The 19,859-nt window shown below is 42.7% G+C and overlaps 1 protein-coding gene across 9 annotated transcripts in view; it reads right to left on the bottom strand.

The window, feature by feature from the left end:
- The window catches only part of LOC308116890 (unconventional myosin-IXAa-like), a 155,495-nt gene that overhangs the window by 18,636 nt on the left and 117,000 nt on the right, over positions 1–19,859 (bottom strand). For all 9 annotated transcript variants that reach the window (XR_013935798.1, XM_080475360.1, XM_080475366.1 and 6 more), the window contains exons 12-24: positions 16,276–16,397; positions 12,932–13,073; positions 9,892–10,087; positions 8,290–8,409; positions 6,371–6,446; positions 5,439–5,582; positions 5,136–5,175; positions 4,894–5,016; positions 3,611–3,691; positions 3,385–3,495; positions 2,758–2,880; positions 2,512–2,661; positions 1,147–1,448 (exon numbers count right to left, since the gene is read on the bottom strand). Coding sequence is in view for 8 of the 9 variants with exons in the window: in XM_080475360.1 (XP_080331486.1) it covers positions 1,147–1,448; positions 2,512–2,661; positions 2,758–2,880; positions 3,385–3,495; positions 3,611–3,691; positions 4,894–5,016; positions 5,136–5,175; positions 5,439–5,582; positions 6,371–6,446; positions 8,290–8,409; positions 9,892–10,087; positions 12,932–13,073; positions 16,276–16,397 (1,730 nt within the window). In the remaining variant the exon portion in view is untranslated. The remainder of the gene's footprint in view (positions 1–1,146; positions 1,449–2,511; positions 2,662–2,757; positions 2,881–3,384; positions 3,496–3,610; positions 3,692–4,893; positions 5,017–5,135; positions 5,176–5,438; positions 5,583–6,370; positions 6,447–8,289; positions 8,410–9,891; positions 10,088–12,931; positions 13,074–16,275; positions 16,398–19,859) is intronic.

Here is a 19,859-nt window from a genome sequence, read left to right as displayed (position 1 = left end):
GCTATCCAAATCACTGAATTCAAGCATTCCAATCGTTTCCTGTCTAAACTCAAGCAGCTGGGCATGCAAACTATTCATAGAAACATTTGTTAAAGAATGAGCCACTCTCAGGAGTTCAGTGGATTCCAGCGCGGCGCGTATAGGATGGCACCAGTGCAACAAGCGCAGCTGTGAAATTTCCTCACAATCAAGTGCGAGTAGAACGATTACAAAGTGGAAGCCAGTGGAAACAATTGGGAGGCCATGGAAAGCACACCGACACTGGAGGCGAGAACAGCGGAGACGTGTTCTCTCGAGCGACAAATCACACTTCTTCATCTGGCAGTGTGATGGACAGTCTGGGTTTGGCAGTTGCAGGAGAACAGTACTAGTCTGACTGCATTGTATCAAGTGTAAAGTTTGCTGGAGGGGGGATTGTGGTTTGGGCCTGTTTTTCAGTAGTTGGGCTCGGCCCAACATCCACCTAAACCTTGAGGGAATCCTTCCTACAAGAGTTAAATCTGTTACGGGGGACCGACATTATATTAAATTTTATGGTTTCAGAATGACGGAATGTCACTCAAGTTCATATGCATGCGAAGGCAGGCGGGCAAATACGTTTGGCAATAAGGTGTATGAAAAAACACAATCATGTCAATATGTTTCTGTACTGACAAGAAAAGATATAGAAAGATGCAGCTTTTTGAGGTAATTGACCGTAAACCTTTAAATTCACGTATTTCTCACATTATTTATTGCTTGTATTGGTTTTCTTTTTCTTCCAATTTTATTTATTGTTCACTTGCTGTTGCAACAATGCAAACATCCCCATTGTAGGACAAACTGATGCAGAGCGTTTCCTATTTCTCACAAGAAATTTTCAAAGTTTCTGCCACAATTTCTTAAATTTGGCATAAAAATAAACAACTATTTATATGTCTGATGACGATATAAAATAAATGAATAAGAAGCAAAAGTTAAAAAAAAAAAAAAAAACATAAAATGGCTACAAGCATTTCTCATCACGCTTGAATTATAGGAATATTTTACAGAATGTATATGTCAAGCTACGCCACTAATTTCAGCTCATCAGACTTTAAAAATCCCATCTTTGTTAGCTGATGACCGTGAGAACTGATTTAACCCCGTTACATATTTTGTATTTACCTGAGTCGTGCCAGGTATCCTCTGCCTACAGCCTGCAGCTGCGTCACCCCCCTGTACGTCCTGCAGTAGCACTCCCTCTCCTTGAATCCTCTCCAGGCTGATTGGATCGTCATCGCCGCCTCAGTCCTGCGCCGCCGGCACCTCCTCCAGCTCCCCTGTATGACAATGGCAGAGTCCCGCTGATGCAGAAACTTCCTGCGCTCCCTGTAACCCCTCCAGGCTGCCTGCAGACACACCACCGCCCCCTCCTCCACACTCAGGTCGATGGTGGACTGCTTGAGGAGGCAGAATCGCCACCAGCGCTGCAGAGAAAGACATATACAGAGTTACACTCTCAATCTAAAATAGAAGGCGACCTGGTTGATTATATAGATTATCAAACATGTTCTATAGGGCTGTTTTTACGCTCATAGTCAAGCAAAACCAATAGTGGTAGCATTTGTGAGGCGAACATCCAGTTAGCTTTCATGGCAGCATCACAGAGTCTCAGAGTTGAGTTGTGACTGCTGCACGTAAGAAATTTGTTGGCGAAAAAAAAATTTGAAGTGAATCTTTGAAATTTTTACAGTTTTGCTTGGTGGTTTGGCCAAATTGGAGCCATAAGGCCTATTTTCTATTGACTGTTGAACCGGTATTAACAGTGGATGGGATAAAGAAAGACGAGTTGTTGTAATACTATAGAAAAGGAAGTTGCCTTTCCTTGGAGTCTTTCTCTAAAACAGTTGTTCTCACAATGCTTATGGAAACATTATTAATGATTGTAATGACTGTGAATTTAGACACGGATGTTAATGTGCATCTGTTCTATAACTTGAGTTGGTCTCGACTATGTTTTAGTCTCATCTTGGTGAGGATTTGGACATAAAAACGTACTTGTTTGTATAAATGTCTTTCTTCTTCCACTCATCCTTTATTTTTTTCCATTTCCCATTGCCATCAACATTTCCTTCACCGTCTCCTCACGGTCTAATGTAATATTGAACTAAGTCACATTTGTTTGTGTTCAGATGAGGAGTGTTGCGCATCAGGTATCAGACATCTAATGCATCTATTTGCATGAACTTTTGTTTTGAAACATGTTTCAGATTTTCCTTTGAGACTGAAAGCCAATCCGGGACATTTTCATATAGACTTTATTGACTTCATTCTCCACCGAGAGCAGACAGTGACGAGTGTAAACCGCTGTGAGGGCATGAGTGCTCATCATCTAGAATAGGGTGGTTATATTTAGAGGGCGCCACTCCTTACATAGCAATTAATCACCTGATGCTTTAACAGTGATAAACAAAGAGGCCTTAATGGACTCCTCTTGGAGAGCAGCGAGTTTGAGGCTGATGATGCACTCGCGGCGGGCGATGGTCTCACCTGGATGGCGCTCGCCGCTCGTCGCATGCTGACGAAGTGCTTCCTCTCCAGGACGGCCCTGAAGCGGCGCTGCAGCGTGACGATACGCCGCAGGACCTCCTGGTGCAGGAGGGTCTGCAGGCGCTGTCGCTCCGCCTCCCGCAGGAACACCTTCGTGAGACAGGGGGGTTTTTCTCATGAGCCCGGCAGCGAAGGACAGTGACTGAACAGAACAGCGGGAAGCTTTTTGAGTCCCGGAGTGCGTACCATGGTGTTGCCCACTTGATAGCCAGCGGGAGGGAGGTGGATCCGCCTGAAGAACTCCCTGATGCCGGACTTTGTCGGGCTCGTGCCCCGAGGCAGCAGCACGTGAAAGTGACGCACAAAGTCCTGGGAGAACATGTGAAAAGACATGAGCACTTGTCACCCAGAGAGACAACAGCTGGTGATGATTATTAGTAAATATGATAAACATTGGAACATGACTGCCTCGTTTATTGTCTTAAGATCGAGAGCATTTTGACTGATTTGACTGAGAGGAAAGACTCCCTTTTAACAAGAAGAAACGTGCAGGACCAGACCCGGAGGTGGAGCCTGATGATTTTCCTGCTTCAAACTGGGCTTAAGGATCTTATTCAGAGACTCGCAGTTTGATTCAAACCAGTGAATTTCTGGGTCACTAACTTCAACACCACCAAGCCCGTATTTGTTTTGTCATATCATCCTAATTAGACTGTAAAATTGGAACCAAACACGGGCAAATACATGTAATATGTGGAAAAATATTCCCCCAAACACATAAAAACCAGCATCGGAACTAAAACTCTATGAGCAAACAACATGGAAATAAACCTGAAGCTGACTGCTGCTCGATGGAAGAAAGTGACGGATTACCTGGAAGGTGTACTTGATGCTGTATCCTGATTGTCGGATGCGGACGGTTTCCAGCATGCCGGTGTACCTCAGCTGTCTCAGCACCAGGCTGTCGTTGAAGCGCAGCGGCAGCTGAACAACACCAGACAACAAACAGGTCAATACAGCCAAACAGATAAAAGCATTCAGACGGCGGTGGCTCCTCCCCCTCCTCCTCCTCCTCCTCCTCCTCTGCGGCGGTGATTACCTTCTCGGCGTTGGAGCGAATGCACTTGACGAAGTACGGCTCCGACTGGTCAAGAGTCTCCATCAGCTTATTGAGTGACGCCTGCACGCACGCAAAGACATCACTTAATTTAAAAGCAGCTTTCAGTTGTCAGTTCAACGTTAGGAGTGTCCTGTAGTTACTTCATTTATGGTTCAAGACTAAAAACTACGAATACTGTATAGTAACTGATGGCTGTTTTCATACATTCATGAAAAAAATAACCACCATAATGAAACATTAAATTAATCCAAATTTATATTGCCTCTTCAGGGATGTCTCAGGCACGAAATTTGAAAGCTAAGACTCTCTGGAAATAAAAAAAATCCTTGCATTTGTTGATAGATCCTAAAAGCCAATAAAATCCATCATATCTAAGTACAGAGAAGGACGTCTACTTCAACCACTTTAAGATAATAATTGAACTTCAAGTTAAGGGAAATATATTTCTATAGCACCATTCAGACACAAGGCAATTCACAGTGTTTTATAAAGGACATACATTAAAACAAGGTGATTAAGACTAGGAAAAATAGGATAAAAAAAAAAACCTGTTCCACAGGTGAGGAGCGTAGGAACTAAAAGCTGCTTCACCTTGTTTCTTCTGACTTCAGGAACACTCAGTCAAACAATGTTCTGACACGTCCCTCTGTCCCATGTTTCAATACGTTTCCTTGACAGATTGATTATTTATCTATGTTGTGACTGACTGAATGTATAAAAAGTAAACTGTGAAGCTACAAATGAATTGTCCCTTGTGGGATAAATAAAGGTGTGTGAACTGAAGTGGGAAATCCTGAACCAATTGAAAGTTACTGCTGTTATTGGCAATATTAAAATTTTGTACGTTATTGGCCATTATTACATTGTTCGTTGAGATGGATAGCAAACCTTGCAATTGTTACCTCACAAAATTGGTGTTTCACAGTGGGAAAAAAATGGCTTTTTTTATTTTAATCTATTTACTGAACTCAAATTTCAGAAAAAATGGAATCATGATTTACAAACAAAGGCTGGAAAAGAAAAAGTGATTCAGAGCAACAACAGTACATGATAAAAACTACTTTTTTTATCAAGAGATAATCTTTATTGAGCAAATCTCAAGTCAATTTAAATCTCCTCCCTCAATGATAGTGTTAATCTTTCACCTGGCCCTTTGGGGAATCTAGTTGCCCGTCCCTGCTACAGTTCAAGTCTGCTGTGTCACTCAGAGATGCTGTTGCATGTCACTGTGTCCTCCAGCAGAGGGCGACAGCGGCACTGACCTGGAACTGAGCGCTGATGCTGGGTGGTTTCTTCTTCTTGTGCAGGTGGAGCAGAGACTTGGTGATCCGGTCGTGGAGCGTCACACTGCTCAGGTAGCGCAGAGACTTGATGTCCAATAAGTGCTGCGCACACAAAAGACACTATGTATGAACACACATTCCATCCTGTGGACTGTTGTGGTTCACAGACGCCTTGAAAAGCACAACTCGTAAACGTTGGGTGTGTAAGACAAGCAGCTTACCTTTGGTAAAGTTGGTTTAACTTTGCAGTTTTTGTTTCGCCTGCAGGTGAGAAACAGTGTTTTGATCAGAGGAGATTAACTGAAACTGATGAAGTTATGCGTCTGCACGGCGGAGCCATTGAAAACTGCATCTCACTTCAGGTTTTTACAATTTCACCTAATGCAACACTGCTAATGTGACTAAATATGGTCGTTTCTAAAGGATACGGCTAAGAAGGGCAGGTCAAAGTTGCTCAAAGAGCTTAAATCAACTGGAGTTCAAACACATATTTTGTAGAAATATTTGACCCGGTCGCCACTCACAGTAAGATCCCCTGAGCTCTCTCCAGCAGCTTGCTGTTAGTCGAGTTGAGGAAGATCCCGTCTTCTTCCAGAGCGTGGCTTCCCGTGGAGGAGAAGCGACTCGACCTGGAGCTGCGACCGTTACAGCCAACGCTGAAGCCATCCCTGAGGAGCGGGGAGGAAAGATGGCTCCAGTTAACCTCACGCAGTCCGTCACTACGTCACCATTTCAGGACAAAATCAGTACCGATTCTAAACACGTTCACAAATAGTGGTGCAGGGTTGGCGGGTTGTTTTCAGACGATCAAAAATAGGAAGTACAGAAGAGGCTGGGTTTGTACCATTGATCGATTCCAATGAAAATACTAATTGAACTTCATGAAAACCTTTTGCACCTCTGGAGCGGACACATTACTTCCCGTAAAATGTAGGGCAGTTATCAGTAGAGAAGGTGTGTACTGTCAAAACGTGGGCCCAAATATCTATTACTCATATTTTACAATCTATGGACTCGGTACCGTCATCTCAGATTAGCCTGATGTCATGTAAAGCGACGCTGCCAACGACAAAGTAATCATAGGAATAAATGGGTGCGAAACATTTCCAGGTCACATTTAATAATGATGAGCTAAAAGCCATTATAAAGTAACACCTCTTTTGGCAGTGACATGCTAGTAACTGATTTCTTAAAAGAAAAAACAAATGTGTTCATAGGACTGCTACTTGTTAATTGTGCCCTCCCCCTACATGTGTCCTTTTCTTCCTGTCACCTATGCCCTCTACATATACAGCCTGTGTCGATTGATCATCACCAAGTGTCCAAATAATGGAATAAAAAAGATCTATATTAAGTAGATAACCTGCCAACTATAAAAATGGCTCCTATTAACAAGATGTGAGCAGGAGAAAGCAAATCTGTGCTTTAAGGTGGAAAAGTGGCCCAAGAGTCTCACCAGCTGGCCTTCTCATTGAGGGCGTTGGTTCCTTGAAGGTCTGACAAAGGAGTCCGTGGATTCTTCCTCGTGATACCTGTGTGGAGAGAGGGACAGCCACCGTGACACAATGCAGCACTTTAAGGAATCTTAAATTTAAGGGGGTTTTTTTGGTTGAGTTTTGTGAAAAGAGGAACACATTGTGCTCGAAGGTTTTCAGGCAAAGCCACAGTGAAGAAGGAACGTAAGGATGTTGTTTACAAAATGTTTTTTAAAAAAAATGAGAAACTTTTTTGGGGGTGTTTTGACGATTCATTCACACATAAAAGGTGTTTTAAGTCCATAAAAACAGCAGTATTTCATATTTGGCTGAAGTCTGAAGAGTGAAAACAAAATCTTTCTGAACAGTGGAGTACATGCTCATGCACGGGAAGACTTCAGGTAATAGTTTTCCTGCTGGTGTGAGTAGACAAACAATAACAATGGTGGATTTCAGCGTGATGTTTGTGCCGCTCACTCTGAATTTAACAGTGCTCCATCAAACAAAGCGTACATTTACTACAACAGCGTCCGGGCACAATATTTACCAAATACAGTGAACATTTGTTCATATATTTGTTATAGTTTTGTACTCATCCTGATGATAATGAGGTTCTGTCTGATCGCTATCAATCCCAGCACGCCTTCAAAAGAGCAACCTACTAAAGACACCAGGCAGGTGGTCTTAATGTTATGGCCGACCAAGAACACACCGCAAGCGTGCTCATCGGGGAGAACTGGAGTGATAAGCGACAACCACAAAGTCCGGAGCTGTCATTAAAGCGTGCCGGTCCACGAGGACCTGATTCATTTGTCTTGTTCACTCATGTGAGAAAATCCTGGGTTATGAGCTGTGCTCTCGACGTGATTCAATCTGTTCCCAACATTCCTGCTTTCTAAGGTCTCTCATTACCGCCTGTAATAGAACCAGCTTACCCAGGCTGAACATCGCCGCTGATCCCTTCTCACCTGCCTGGAAACGGACCCCTTTGATCGAGTCGAGCCCGATGATGAGAACACGACTGCAGTGGAGGCTTTAGGCTCAGCCGTCCAATTATAAAACACACTTTGAGAGAGAGCAGCTCCAGAAGCAGCTGAGTTCAAAATATCATTCATTTGATTAAAGATGGAAGTCGAGAAGAGGAAAGGGGTCAAGAAAATTGTAAATATTTAAAGGAAAATATAGATTTTTCTTTTGACACATCTCTCCAGAGTAGTGAACAAAACACTGGGCGTATAAACTAGTTAGCTCGTCGCTATCAAACTAGCCTCAAAGCCACGCCGTCAGGGTGAGTTTGTAAAAACACCCATAATGCAACAGTGACAGGAGAAGTTTCTTTGGCACATTTCACTTTATTGGCTTTATGTTGAGATAGGAGTCATTCTCCAGAAGAATAGTTCTGGTTTTGTTGAAAATATAGAAAATGTTCATGTATACTCTGCGCCACAACAAAGAAAAACTTTAAAGTTTATATTTATAGATTATTATTGCACTATTCTAGCAGTACGGCCGACTCAACATGAAATTTGTGGCCCTGAAACTGAAGCGAGTTTGACACTCCTGACGTAGATGGAGGAGGCAGAAAGAATAAACACACAATAGTTGTGATTTCTTTTTAAATACTTCATAGGAATATAATCTGCTTGAATCCCCTTTACTTTGTTGTGAATATTCACATAAAATAAAGTCACATTCACAGCTGCCTTCACTCTCCGTGTTTAAGAGGAAACGATTCCATTATTAAACGCAAAAAAAAGGAACAGTCATGAAAACCGTCTTGCTGTTTTTAGCGACGGGGAGTTTTTTTTTGAGAGCTAATAACAGCTGCACACAAACCTGTTTTGTTTTGCTGCAGATTTTCCCCCCTCACAGAAACTGCTTTCATTGTGGAGCTACTCACTGTATTTCTCGTCCTTGCATCGCTGAAGGATCTCAAGGCTCCGCTGGTGAACCGGGTGGTGAAGGAAGCTGAAGTTGTCGACAGTTTTCACAACGGCACAGGGAACTGCTGCGTCGTTGCCTGCGAAAAACAGCATTTTGTAAAGCTTGGTCTCTTTGCTTTATATCACAAGGGAAAACAATTGTAAACACACAGTACTTCAGTTCGAGGGTTAAAACTTTCAAAAAGTTCCAACCCTCTTGCTTAAAAGCTTTTTTTAATCTGTAGATCTGCAAAGAACATCGTTAAATTAACAAAATTAAACAGAGCCGTGGACAATGTCTTAACATACGGTCCAGAAACACATTATTAAGTATGTGTCCAATGTATTTTGTTAGTTCAACGGTTGATACATAAAACAATATAACGGGGGAGGTTTTCCCTCAGTTTACTTGTTCAAAGCAAATTTAATAAAGAAGACAATTAATAATGTATCTTCATATTGTTATATACATTTTTGTCTCGTATCATATTGTATTGTGCTGTACAGCGTCATATAGTAAGTATGGCACACTAGTTAAAGTTGGTGTATTTTGTCTTGTGGTCTTATTTCAGAGACTGTCTGAAGAACTCAAACTACACTGCACTGCACTCCCCTGTTTTTAAATGGAGGATTTAATTCTTTGGACTTGTTATAAGATATTAATAAGAACGGCAGCTGAGATCTACAGGTAATAGAAATGTTATCACTTTAGAGCAGGAGTGTCAAACATAAGGCCTGTGGACCATAACTGGCCAGCAACAGGCTCCAATCCGGCCAAACCACCAAGAAAATTCTAAAATTCTAAAATGAAACATGTTTTTTTTTTGTTTTAAACAAATTTCCTAAGAGTAGTGGACACAACACAACGGAGACCCAAGCTGAGATTTTGGTGATGCTGCCATGAACACTAGCAGACGAGCATTAGCATCAAAGCCAAAGTTTTGGGGATATTTCATAGTATTTTTGCACCAGAAGGTTTCATAAAAATTGGCTTCATGTTGAGATTGTTGTAATTTTTGGTAGTAACTGTTTGGTTTTGTGAAAATATATATTTTTTTCCTCATCACATATACCCTACTCCACAACAAAGAAAAACTATAAAGTTTAAATTTAAAGGTTATTATTTTACCGGTCAGGTCCCACTCAAGATGAAATTGTGCTTTATGTGGTTCGGAAGCAAAAATTGGTTTTCTTAGAGTAATGTAACCTATTTTGTCATAACATAATTTACTGTATGAGATCATAACATATTGTGTTGTACTGTAGCATATTGTGTGTTTTGTATTGTAATATACAGTAGTACTCTGTAGCCGCATAGCGACATACTGGCAAGAAAGGCCGGAAGCAGGTGAATGTCAGTTTGTGGCCTCCAGATAGTTTCTCCACGTCCGACTCTGTATTTTAAGTGCGTAAAGAACGAAAGTAGCAGGTAATGTTTCCCGTGAAAGTTCAGCTGGAGGGCCGCCGCCATCTGTCTTCAGCTGGGAAAACACTCGGAGGTGCACTTGGATTAATCTGCTCGAGTCTACAGAGCTCGGGGAGCTGCTCCTCTGTTCAGCGATTTGGAAACGATTCCTCACCGGTTTTTTTGTGGGTGTGTCTGCGGCCGGCCTCCCTGAAAGCCACGTGAGCTCTGAAGTAGGCGCGCAGCACGGCCCAGCGGAAGGTGGCCACGGGGTCGATTCCCATCAGGCTGCAGACGAAGGCCTTCTTGCTGCTCTTCAGCAGGGCCACGATGTCGGGGCGCATGTGGTCCGTGTTCTTCTCCCTGAAGTCCTGATGGAGGGAGAGGAGGAAGAAACGGTACAGTTGGAGTGTTTTCGCTGCGCTCTCATTGTAATTGCTCTGGCGGGCCGCGTTTTCAAATTGGTGGCCGTAAACAAAAAACATATTAGTTATTCAAACAGAAAACCATACAGCTCGGGAAGACTAACAAACAATAGCATGTGTTATTGTCTGCGATGGGATGTTTATTGTTTATAAGCAGTGAAACGCCAGTTGGCAGCGGAGATTTCAACGACTTATGGCCAAATGTTTCACCGCGTTTACTCCATAGTTACTAGGGATTCAGTCTCAGGCCACACAAACTGTAAGGACGTCCCAATTAACGTTTTCTTCCTGTGCACGGTGCCCCTCTCTCTCCCTGCCAATGCGTTTCACAACACACACCACATTTGTGTGGTGGACTTTGTGTACATTTTTCAAAGGAAAGGAATTTTTTTTGAGCGTTCATTTTTCTGATGAGCTTTTACTTTTACTTCCTACATTTGAACAGAAACATCTATCCTCTTTAATATGTTCCTTGTTTCAGTAAAAAGATCTGATGGGAACATTTGTCCACATTGAAGCAGAAAGTGACAAATTCCATTAATGTCAATAGCCCAAAATACAACAGTCGTTTTAAAGCACTTTCTCGGAGAAAAAGCATCAATTCTACATGAGCAAGTATAACAAACAGTGGAAAAGAAAAACTCTTTTAACAGGAAGAAATCTGCAGAACCAGACTCAGAAATAGAAACTTTCTGCAGAACCAGACTGAGACATTCACCCTTTATGTTGAATAAAGTTTTATATGTGCCTGTCCTATCCTTTTCTCTCTTCTACCCCTTAACCCCAACTGAAACAACAGAACATCTCCACCTCTGAGTCTGGTTTTGCAGGTTGCTTCTTGTTACCTTCGCCAACAAAAGATGGTGGCGAAGGTTATATTTTTGGCCATTTGTATTCATATAATTATTGTATGTATGTATGTATGTATTTTACCAACTTTTCATAAAAACTATTGACCCGTATTGCATTCAATTTTCAGGGATGATTTGTCATCATACAATGACCAATTAATTAGGGGTTGATTTTGGGATCAAACAGCTCCTGGAGAGGTAAGATATATCCTCCATTGTGGACACACTGGAGGTCCGCCGTCAGCCAATCAGGCCTGCAACAAGGAAGCTGCCATTAGCCACCAGCTAGCACACTGCTAACTCCACTCCGGAGCTCACAGCTAGTTTCTCGGTTCGGCAAGTATCCAGAAACACCGGTGTGAGCGCATTGACTCGGGTAGTGGTTTATTTTTTTTCCCCCCGTACAGTGTTTCACACAGTGATGTTGCTATCTGACAGGATAGTTACTGTCGGTAGGCGATAACGGCGAACATGCTATCGAAGCTAACACGGTTCAGCAAAGTGCCTGTTCTGGTTAAAGATGTTCTTTCCTTTCTACCATCTCCTGTAAAAGTGCTGCAAAATGACCGCGTTGTATTTGGCACAATAGAAATATAATTGTTTTTTTGTTTTTTTTAAATCAGCTTTTTTACCTTTTCTGTAAGAGAATAGAACAACATTGCTTCAGTCTTCTGCCACACACTTTGCAAAAACATACGTTTCATTTCAGTGTTGATACTCTTGATTTTGTATTTAGTAGTAATCTTTTTATTTATTTTTTTTAATTTTCAGGAGACAGTTATTAGACAGTGGCGTAAAAATGGTAAACAGTTGCTTCTTTCTTTGGCCACACAAATGATGAATTCTTAACAGCTTGTGTTTTTCTTCCACCTCTTGTTTCATGTTGAAACGAGGTGAAGAAAAGCCTCCGTCACGTCCATACGAGCACAGAAACACACACCCCGTGTCCTCTGCCCCGTCCGTCTGGAAAGAATGAAATATTCCAACTGAAGCTGTGCTATAATAACAGAGCCACCAACTATAAACCCTTCAACATACTCTCCCTCCGTATGATACGAGTCAGCTGTGTGCTCACACCCGAGCCAGCGTCGGCGCAACAACGTCGCTGCATCGGCTCCTCGGGATACTTTTCCACCGCCATGATAAGCAGCTGTTATGGATTTCTATCATACAGTCAAACAACAATACGCTCGGCCCGCTCCAGCACATGTGCTTCTTATCAAAACGCAGCTGGGAAATGGACGGGGAATTGAATCTCTCTGCAGAGAAGAAAAAAAAAAAAAAAGAGGTGGGAAGAACAACAAGTATGTCTGCAGGAGACTTTCAGAGGCGTGTAGAGGAGTGGAGGAGTGAAGAGAGAAGAGGATTCCTACGGTTCTACCCCAAAGACACCGGGGCTTTCGTTTTACTGACATCCGAGGGAGCTGCCACATTCAGATTTAAGACGGCAGAATGACACACCCGACATGTTCATTAATCTGTGTGTGTGTGTGTGTGTGTGTGTGTGTGTGTGTGTGTGTGTGTGTGTGTGTGTGTGTGTGTGTGTGTGTGTGTGTGTAGCAATGAATTATTGAAGTAAATTGAAGAAACGTTTTGAGCGCACACAAACAGCTGGTCAAAATGTTCTCATTTTTCACTTTCATACCTTGGAGCAACTTTCAGAGTTTTCACTCTTAAAAAATAAAAAACCTCTGTTTTTCTAGTTTTACCAGCTTTCACATAATTATCTCCTTCTGAGAAGAACGTGCTCTTTTCCCATGTCTGTGTGTGTTTGGAGAACGAAGCTCATCATGCAAAAATACAAACTGATAAAGGTGTGATGGGATGCCCGTGTCCACCAGCTGGCTGTTTACAGTAACGCTGCTCTGACGTGTGACGACAACAAACACACTCAAGTGTGAAATGTTGACACACATTCACACACATGCTCTCGCCTCACCTTGACTCCGTACTTGACTTTACCAGCGTAGTGTCTGATGATGAAGGCGGGCTCCATGACAGCCGGGAACTCGATGTAGCTGTTTCCTTCATGCTGACGCTTGAACTTATCCAGCAGGGTCTGATTGGAAGCTTGAGGGAAACTAGAAAGACGAGAAATATCATCAGGCTTCATTCATTAGATGTTTGGCTCATAGAAGGAAAGCACAGTTGTGAGACTGAAGTTAGTGAGCTAACCCGCCAGCCCGGACTGCCCTGTCAAATAAATCCATCATCTAGTCCAGGGGTATCAAACATAAAGAACGTGGGGCAAACTTGGACTGCAAGAGGCTCCAATTAGAAGAAAATATAGGGTTGTTTTTTTTTAATATATTTTTTTTTAACACGTCTTAAGAACAGTGGACACAACACAACACTGAGACCTGAGCTGAGAAAGATGGCAGACTATGCTGCCATTTGGAAAAAGGCATTCCATCAAAACACCAACAACTATAGAAAAAAGTTTAAATATATTTGTAATTCTTATAATATAACACTTCCTGACTGGCTTTAAAAGAGTGAATCCGATGTTTTTGCTTCAGGACCCATTCAGTGTTGACGTCAGGATTCGAACAGAGTGCCTAAATACTTGAATCTGTCCAAGATCTCAGTTGGTTTACTGTTAATTGAGAACATAAATAAAAAAAAATATAAAAAAAAAAAAAAACATGAGTGAAAAAAAGCAAATACTTCCTCACTTAAAAAATGCTGCATGTAGATTTTGAGTTCGGTTCTCTTTAAAGCGGCGGTGAAAGTGACATCTGAAACTGTCAGCGCTATTTTTGTGTGACGGCTCACATATCTGGAATGAAGAGAAGTGCATGGTCCTGACACATCCTGTCCTCATGTCACGGTTAAGTAAATAATGATGTTACCGCTGCCACATGCCTAAATGTGCACTAATCCTCGAAGGAGACGGACGTGGACATCCTGCTGCATGTCAGAGCAAATACTCCTCCAAACAACTTCACAGTATGCTCTCCATTCGGGAAAATGCTTGTGTGTGACTAGAACAGCGTAAGCAAGGTGTGATCCAACCGTCTATGTATGCCTGGCGCCACGCTCCCTTAAAATAACACTGAAACCTGGTTTCAGTGTGTCACTGTCACACTCGCTTTCAGGTTCCACAAGACTCGTGGACACGTCCACCATATTTGATCAGTTTCGTGGGTGCTAAACCTCTGTTTTCATCTGTGCTTCACCCGTCTAACCTCTCCTCTCAGCATTCCTAGAATCATCCGAACCTCTCCTCCCTGCACCTGAAACACTCTGGCTGGCTGAAGTATATCCACAGGGGGTCGACAGCTTGATGCTGTTACTGTAGAAATGGACCCCCACGCTCACCCCTGATTCTGCAGTAACTTAATCCGTCCCTGCAGCGGCCCCGCAGCCCTGCGAGCGCCGCTAACTGTGAATGATGAGATCTCTGAGCGTCTCTCCTTCTTTCTCTGTAATCAGTCAACACGAAGCTCCTTCCTATGGCAGTGTAGCCCCCAGGGGAGATCCTGTCCCCCGCCTTTATTTCTTTTCTTTTACGGCTCCCCTTTTGACCCGAATTTTCCAAAAAATTACCCTCCCTCCCCCCACTACCCTCGTCAGGCAAATACATCCACGGCTTTGGGTCCATACCAGAGTTTATTAGATCCAGATGAACCAGCTTCACTAAGTGGCAAGAGGGATGACAGCTAACATCGATAAATACGGCTGTGTGCACGCCGCCTGATGTTTTTTTTATGCAACGGGGGGTTGGATTTGATTTATGGGGGAGAAAGACGCTGAGGTAAATGGTTGACCCTGCAGTGCAATAGAAGGAGGAAGAGAAACAGGTAATCCAGTAATGGTGAGGGAATCAGTAAGTCCTTTCGCTCAAGTTAAATCCTGGTACGAGTCCCAGTGCTGGTATCAATCAGACGAATGACCAAAAAGCTGCACGGGGAGCTGGACGTCTCCTCGATTTACTGGAAGCATGAGAGACGGGCTCATGTAGGGTAATGAAAACCAACAAAGCATGCCACCGCAATTATACATGTTTGGCTACCTACCAGAGGGCAGTGGCACAAGAGGAGCTACACACAAGATATACACACAAGCTTGTATAGATTTATAGAAAGGCGTCAGCTTACATTTGAAAAGTACCACTCATTAAGTTACAACCAAAGTATTTCACTGTTACCACGAGAAGCTGACACTTGTTAGCGTGTTCTGTGTGTGCTTGTGGCAGAGAATCAACAGAAGGCTTTGAGTGGATTAAGCATCGGACATAAATGAGCCACTCGTGGTGTGAATGCGTGCATGCTTGGTTGTCTGGCACACACAAAGGAGACCGGCCCAGCGTAAATCCAGCACTTCCACCAATGTCAGCGTGGATTAACTCCAATTTCTTGCCACCCTAACTTGGGTCAAGTGGGTATAAAAGATGGATGGATGGCTTCCAGCTCTGTATGCATTAGCAGTAAACTGGCTAATACTCATAGGTGTTGTACACTGAATGAAGAGGCCGTGTGATGTGGAGACAACTTTATACAGAGTGAGTTGTGGGTGGAGAAGATGTTACCATGGGTTTGTTGAGTAAAATTGTAATGTGGAGGAGCAAACTGTAGGCAGGTGAGCCTCTTTCTTTTATTCAGTAATTATTCAATAAAATAGCTTGAATGACAAAACTTGTTGCTATCCTTATTATGGCTCCATTTACACGACAATGTTTCGAGTGAAAACACATCGTTTTTCCAATTTATTTTCACGTTTACACAGTTTCCAAAGTTGGATTGTTATTGCAGGAGACTGTAAACTATAAAACTACCAAGTGCCAGGAGAATATGGACTGGGAGTCATAACACTCTGGAGGAAACCTTGTTACTGTCCATCTACTGAGCATGTGCAGAAGAACTAGTTACTATGTCAACGGTGCGCATGCGTAGTCGCAGCATTTCTGCAGTCAACATGGAGACGGAGCCCGAGCATTTTACTGTTGTTTGTGTGAGTCGGAGCATTTACGAAAAGTTCCACCCTGGGAGCAGTTTCCAAAAAGTCGTGTGGCTCCAAGCACCGTTGTTGTGTAAACGGACGCCCAAAACACAAAGAAACGTTTTCGTTTTCACTTAAATTAACTTGTGCTGATATGTAGATATATGGAAGACTTACTGTGATACTGTAACCCAGACAGCAAATGCTTTTCACAAGGCCTAACAATGTAATTAAAAACCTTAATTTATTCGATTAGCAAGCAATGTCTTTCCATTGTTTTAATAGGCGGGTGATGGGAGAATGAAATGCATCGGTCAGTGTCAGAGTCATTGGGTGGCGTACTTGCACTCCTCGTCCAGCAGGTGAAAGAGGGCCGTGGGTTTCTTGCTGATGAGGTTGAGGCAGCCGCTGTTGTCGATGTATTCGATGTTGTGCCAGGTGATGCCTTCTGCCCTGTACTCCTCCTGCGAACAAGAGAGGAAACACATGAGGTCTACTCAATCAAAATATTAAACTGTAACGAGGCAAAGTGATGCGTTTAGCTGTTGAAAATTGCCACGTCTCCGAAAGCCAAAAAAAGATTTACTGGATGTAAGTTTAGTTTAGTATCACCACCGGCCACTGGGAGGCCGCTGTTCAGCGACTTGACATAAACAGAGAGACGAAAAGACAAATTTCAGCAACTGTCACCGTACAAACCTGTTTTCAACTGATGATACGGGGCGCTGACTTTGAGAGTCTGGTGTGGTTCACATGCACCAGAAAATACTTGTGCACACATTCCTCTCTGTATCAGATCCAGAAAAGCCAAAGTAATAGTTTGTACTGTGCTGAAAAACCTGACTCCCCACTATGATGACACCTGGCTGTTTGTTGACTCTCGGTCGGTGGAGGTTTCATTCCCTCCTCAGGCTAACGACAGCCAAACTATATGACCCATGTCCCCTCAAACCCCCCCCCCAGAGGGAGAAACCAGCAAGACTCGCGGCTTCTGCGGGCTGAGATGAAAAGTGGGAGAAAGGGAGGAGGGAGGAGAAAGTCGAGTGCGAGCTACGTCGGTCATGTTCTCGTCTGCCAGGAAAGCTGCCGTTTAGGTACATTTGAGAAAGGCATGTAAACAGTTCCTGCTCCAGTAGCTCGGGAAGCGGAGCATGCAAACTCAGCAAAACGTAGCTGCGAGGGCTGAGTCAAATCAGAAGAAGAGGAGGAGGAAGGTGGGGGAGTTGTACCAGGATAATCAAGAGCAATCATAAATGAAGGGCTGATTTCACTGAATTATTTCCACTTTCAGAGTAAATCCAGAGTATAATATTGAAACACTATCGAGGAAACTGAATATCCTCAATATAGTATTATGGCCTCTTTCCAATATCTTTAGTCTTCTCAGTTATATGAAAGTCGCCACAGTGGACCATCTACCTCCTTACCATATCCTTTCCCCTGCCTCATTTATCACCAAACATCTTCATGTCCTTATTCACTAAACCAACAAACCTTCCGAGGTTTTCCTCACCTTGTTAGGGAGCAATCCATCTCAGTGTCGCCAAGGCTGTTGTCCCATAATTCCTCTTTCTCTACTCATCAAACATCCAAACCATCTCAACTGAGTCTGCCCACTTTCATCCCTGAATCGCTCAACCTTAGAGGCCTTCTGTCCATGCTGGGCGTCTCTCCAATAAATTTTCAGCATCTTCATCTCTGCCACCTCGAGTGCAGCCTTGTGTCCTTAACATGGTGCCAGCTTCCAAACCAAACAACACAGCCGGTCTCACAACCGTCATGTAAAATAGAAGGAAAAAAAAAACAACTAAATAATCCACAAAATGGGAGACAACATCGCCACTCCTGGCAGTCCTGTCTTGCATTACCATTTTGTACCTGAAGATGGAGTAGTGAGCCACTATGGCATCAGACTAATTAAATTGTGGATATTATAAAGGTGGCTGAAGCACTTGGCAACCACAAACTATGACTAAACTATGAAAACATAGAACAAGACTGAGTCGGACTGGACAGTTCTGTGTTTGTCATTAAAAACAAACGTATAAAGTCAGTCCCTGTTCACAGGGCAACATGTTCAAGTGAAAATGGAAAACCTTCCTTGCATTTTGGAGGTCCGTTTAAAAAAAACAACAAAGTGTGTGTGGTTTTATTATTAAAAACAGCCAAAAGCACCCACAAGTGGCCAAACATGAAAACTACATTTCCGTCATTGCAACGTTTAACGTGAAACTTTTCTGAAACGAAAACGCAAAAAAAAAAAAAATTGTGTTTTTATATGAAACATTGCCATGTAAACAGGGAATTAACTTCTACCTCAAAGGATTCTGGCATTTCAATTCTCATTATAAGCACTGGATTTGTGAAGTCATGTCACGTTAACGAGGCACAAATATGTAACGTAATCTTCAGTTGGAAAAAGCCTAATTATCACACAGGGACAACAGAAAGGCATTCGAAGCAGCACGGGAACATACTTTCACACATGCGACACGTCTGCCCTCTCCTCCCCGTTTTAGGCAGCTGAATGACTGATGAGGCATTCAGAACATGTGGCATGTTTGCTTTCATCCACCGGATCACGCCAAACGAAAACAGAGCCGTACAAAGGAATTTTTAAAAAGCGGCGTGCTTTCGTTTAAATCTCATCAAGGCCAGCTCTCGGCGAGGCTGATACAGTTCATCTGTTAGGACTGCGAGGGGAGAAAGCTGGCGAACACACGTGTTCGACTCAGAGAGGCAATTCGATGCCGACGTTCTGATAGGCAGATAAACATACAGTCATCGGCGCTTTCATTACACGCACGCACGTCAACGTAAACAGTCGGACACAGCAGCCGACGGACGATTTCAAAGCTGCGACAATGTTTCGTTAACCATCACAAACTGTATACAAACTGAGACGGAGAAATTAGTCCCGTCCACACAAAATAACAGGTCAGCAATTTTACACGATCCATAGTCATCACAAGAGCAGAGCTTCCCAAACGCAGGGTCCGCGCTCCTTTAGGGGGCGCCAGAGATCACAGAGGAACACTAGGCTTTGCCCGCTCTGATATTGGAGAAATTAGACAAATAAATTGATACAAAATAGACTTTCTACACTCTAGAACAGACCTGGAAAAATTTCCATTGCTCCTGAAAGTTTCCATTTGTGTCCATTTCTTGAGGGACCCCATTTTTTTTACTATTGTAAACTTAAGCGACCTAATCCTAAACCACACCCTGTATAATTACAAAGAAAAAGTTTTAAGGAACCTCTCTCTGATTTCAAAACAAACAGAGAATCACACACTGACGTGCAGATTTCCCATCCAGAACTGAAGAGAATGCTGACATCTTGCTGAAATGAATCCTTTACACAAGCAAAACATCTGTGCACTAAATTACACATTTTCTCTACTGGAAGGTGCAAAAATGTGTCATTTACCAGTAATCTCGAGAGAGTGCATAATCTACAAAACTATTTTTAATCTTACATAGTGTACAATTCAAAAAGTGTCTTACTTGCTTCTACTTTAATGAATCCAATGAATTCTTCATCTTCCATGTCACTTATAAATAATTCTTTCTTTTATTGCCGCATGGTTTATAATCTTCAGTTTAAATTCTGTTGTGGATCATTTTCTTTTAGGTCACATGTTTACTTCAAATGCAGCAATATTGGAAGTTTTACGCAAGAACAGCCAAAAAAGAAAGTGTGTGGGGGGGGGGGGGGGGGGGGGGGGGGGTGACTCACAGTCCAGAAAACATGGTAAGTAAATGGAAACAGACATTAGTTGATTGGGGAATGCAGAAGTAATATAAGCTAAAACCTTTGTCACAGTAACCTTGTACCAGAAGTACGGAATGAGGAGGAACTGGATATTAGCAGATTGCAGAGAACTAAGAGACTTAAAGAGTATCTTTACCTAAATTATAGCATT

This window comes from Lipophrys pholis (assembly GCF_963383615.2).
Source record: "Lipophrys pholis genome assembly, chromosome: 11".
Lineage (NCBI taxonomy): Eukaryota > Metazoa > Chordata > Actinopteri > Blenniiformes > Blenniidae > Lipophrys > Lipophrys pholis.
Note: the sequence above shows the minus strand (reverse complement) of the source record. Positions and strands in the feature narration are given on the sequence as shown.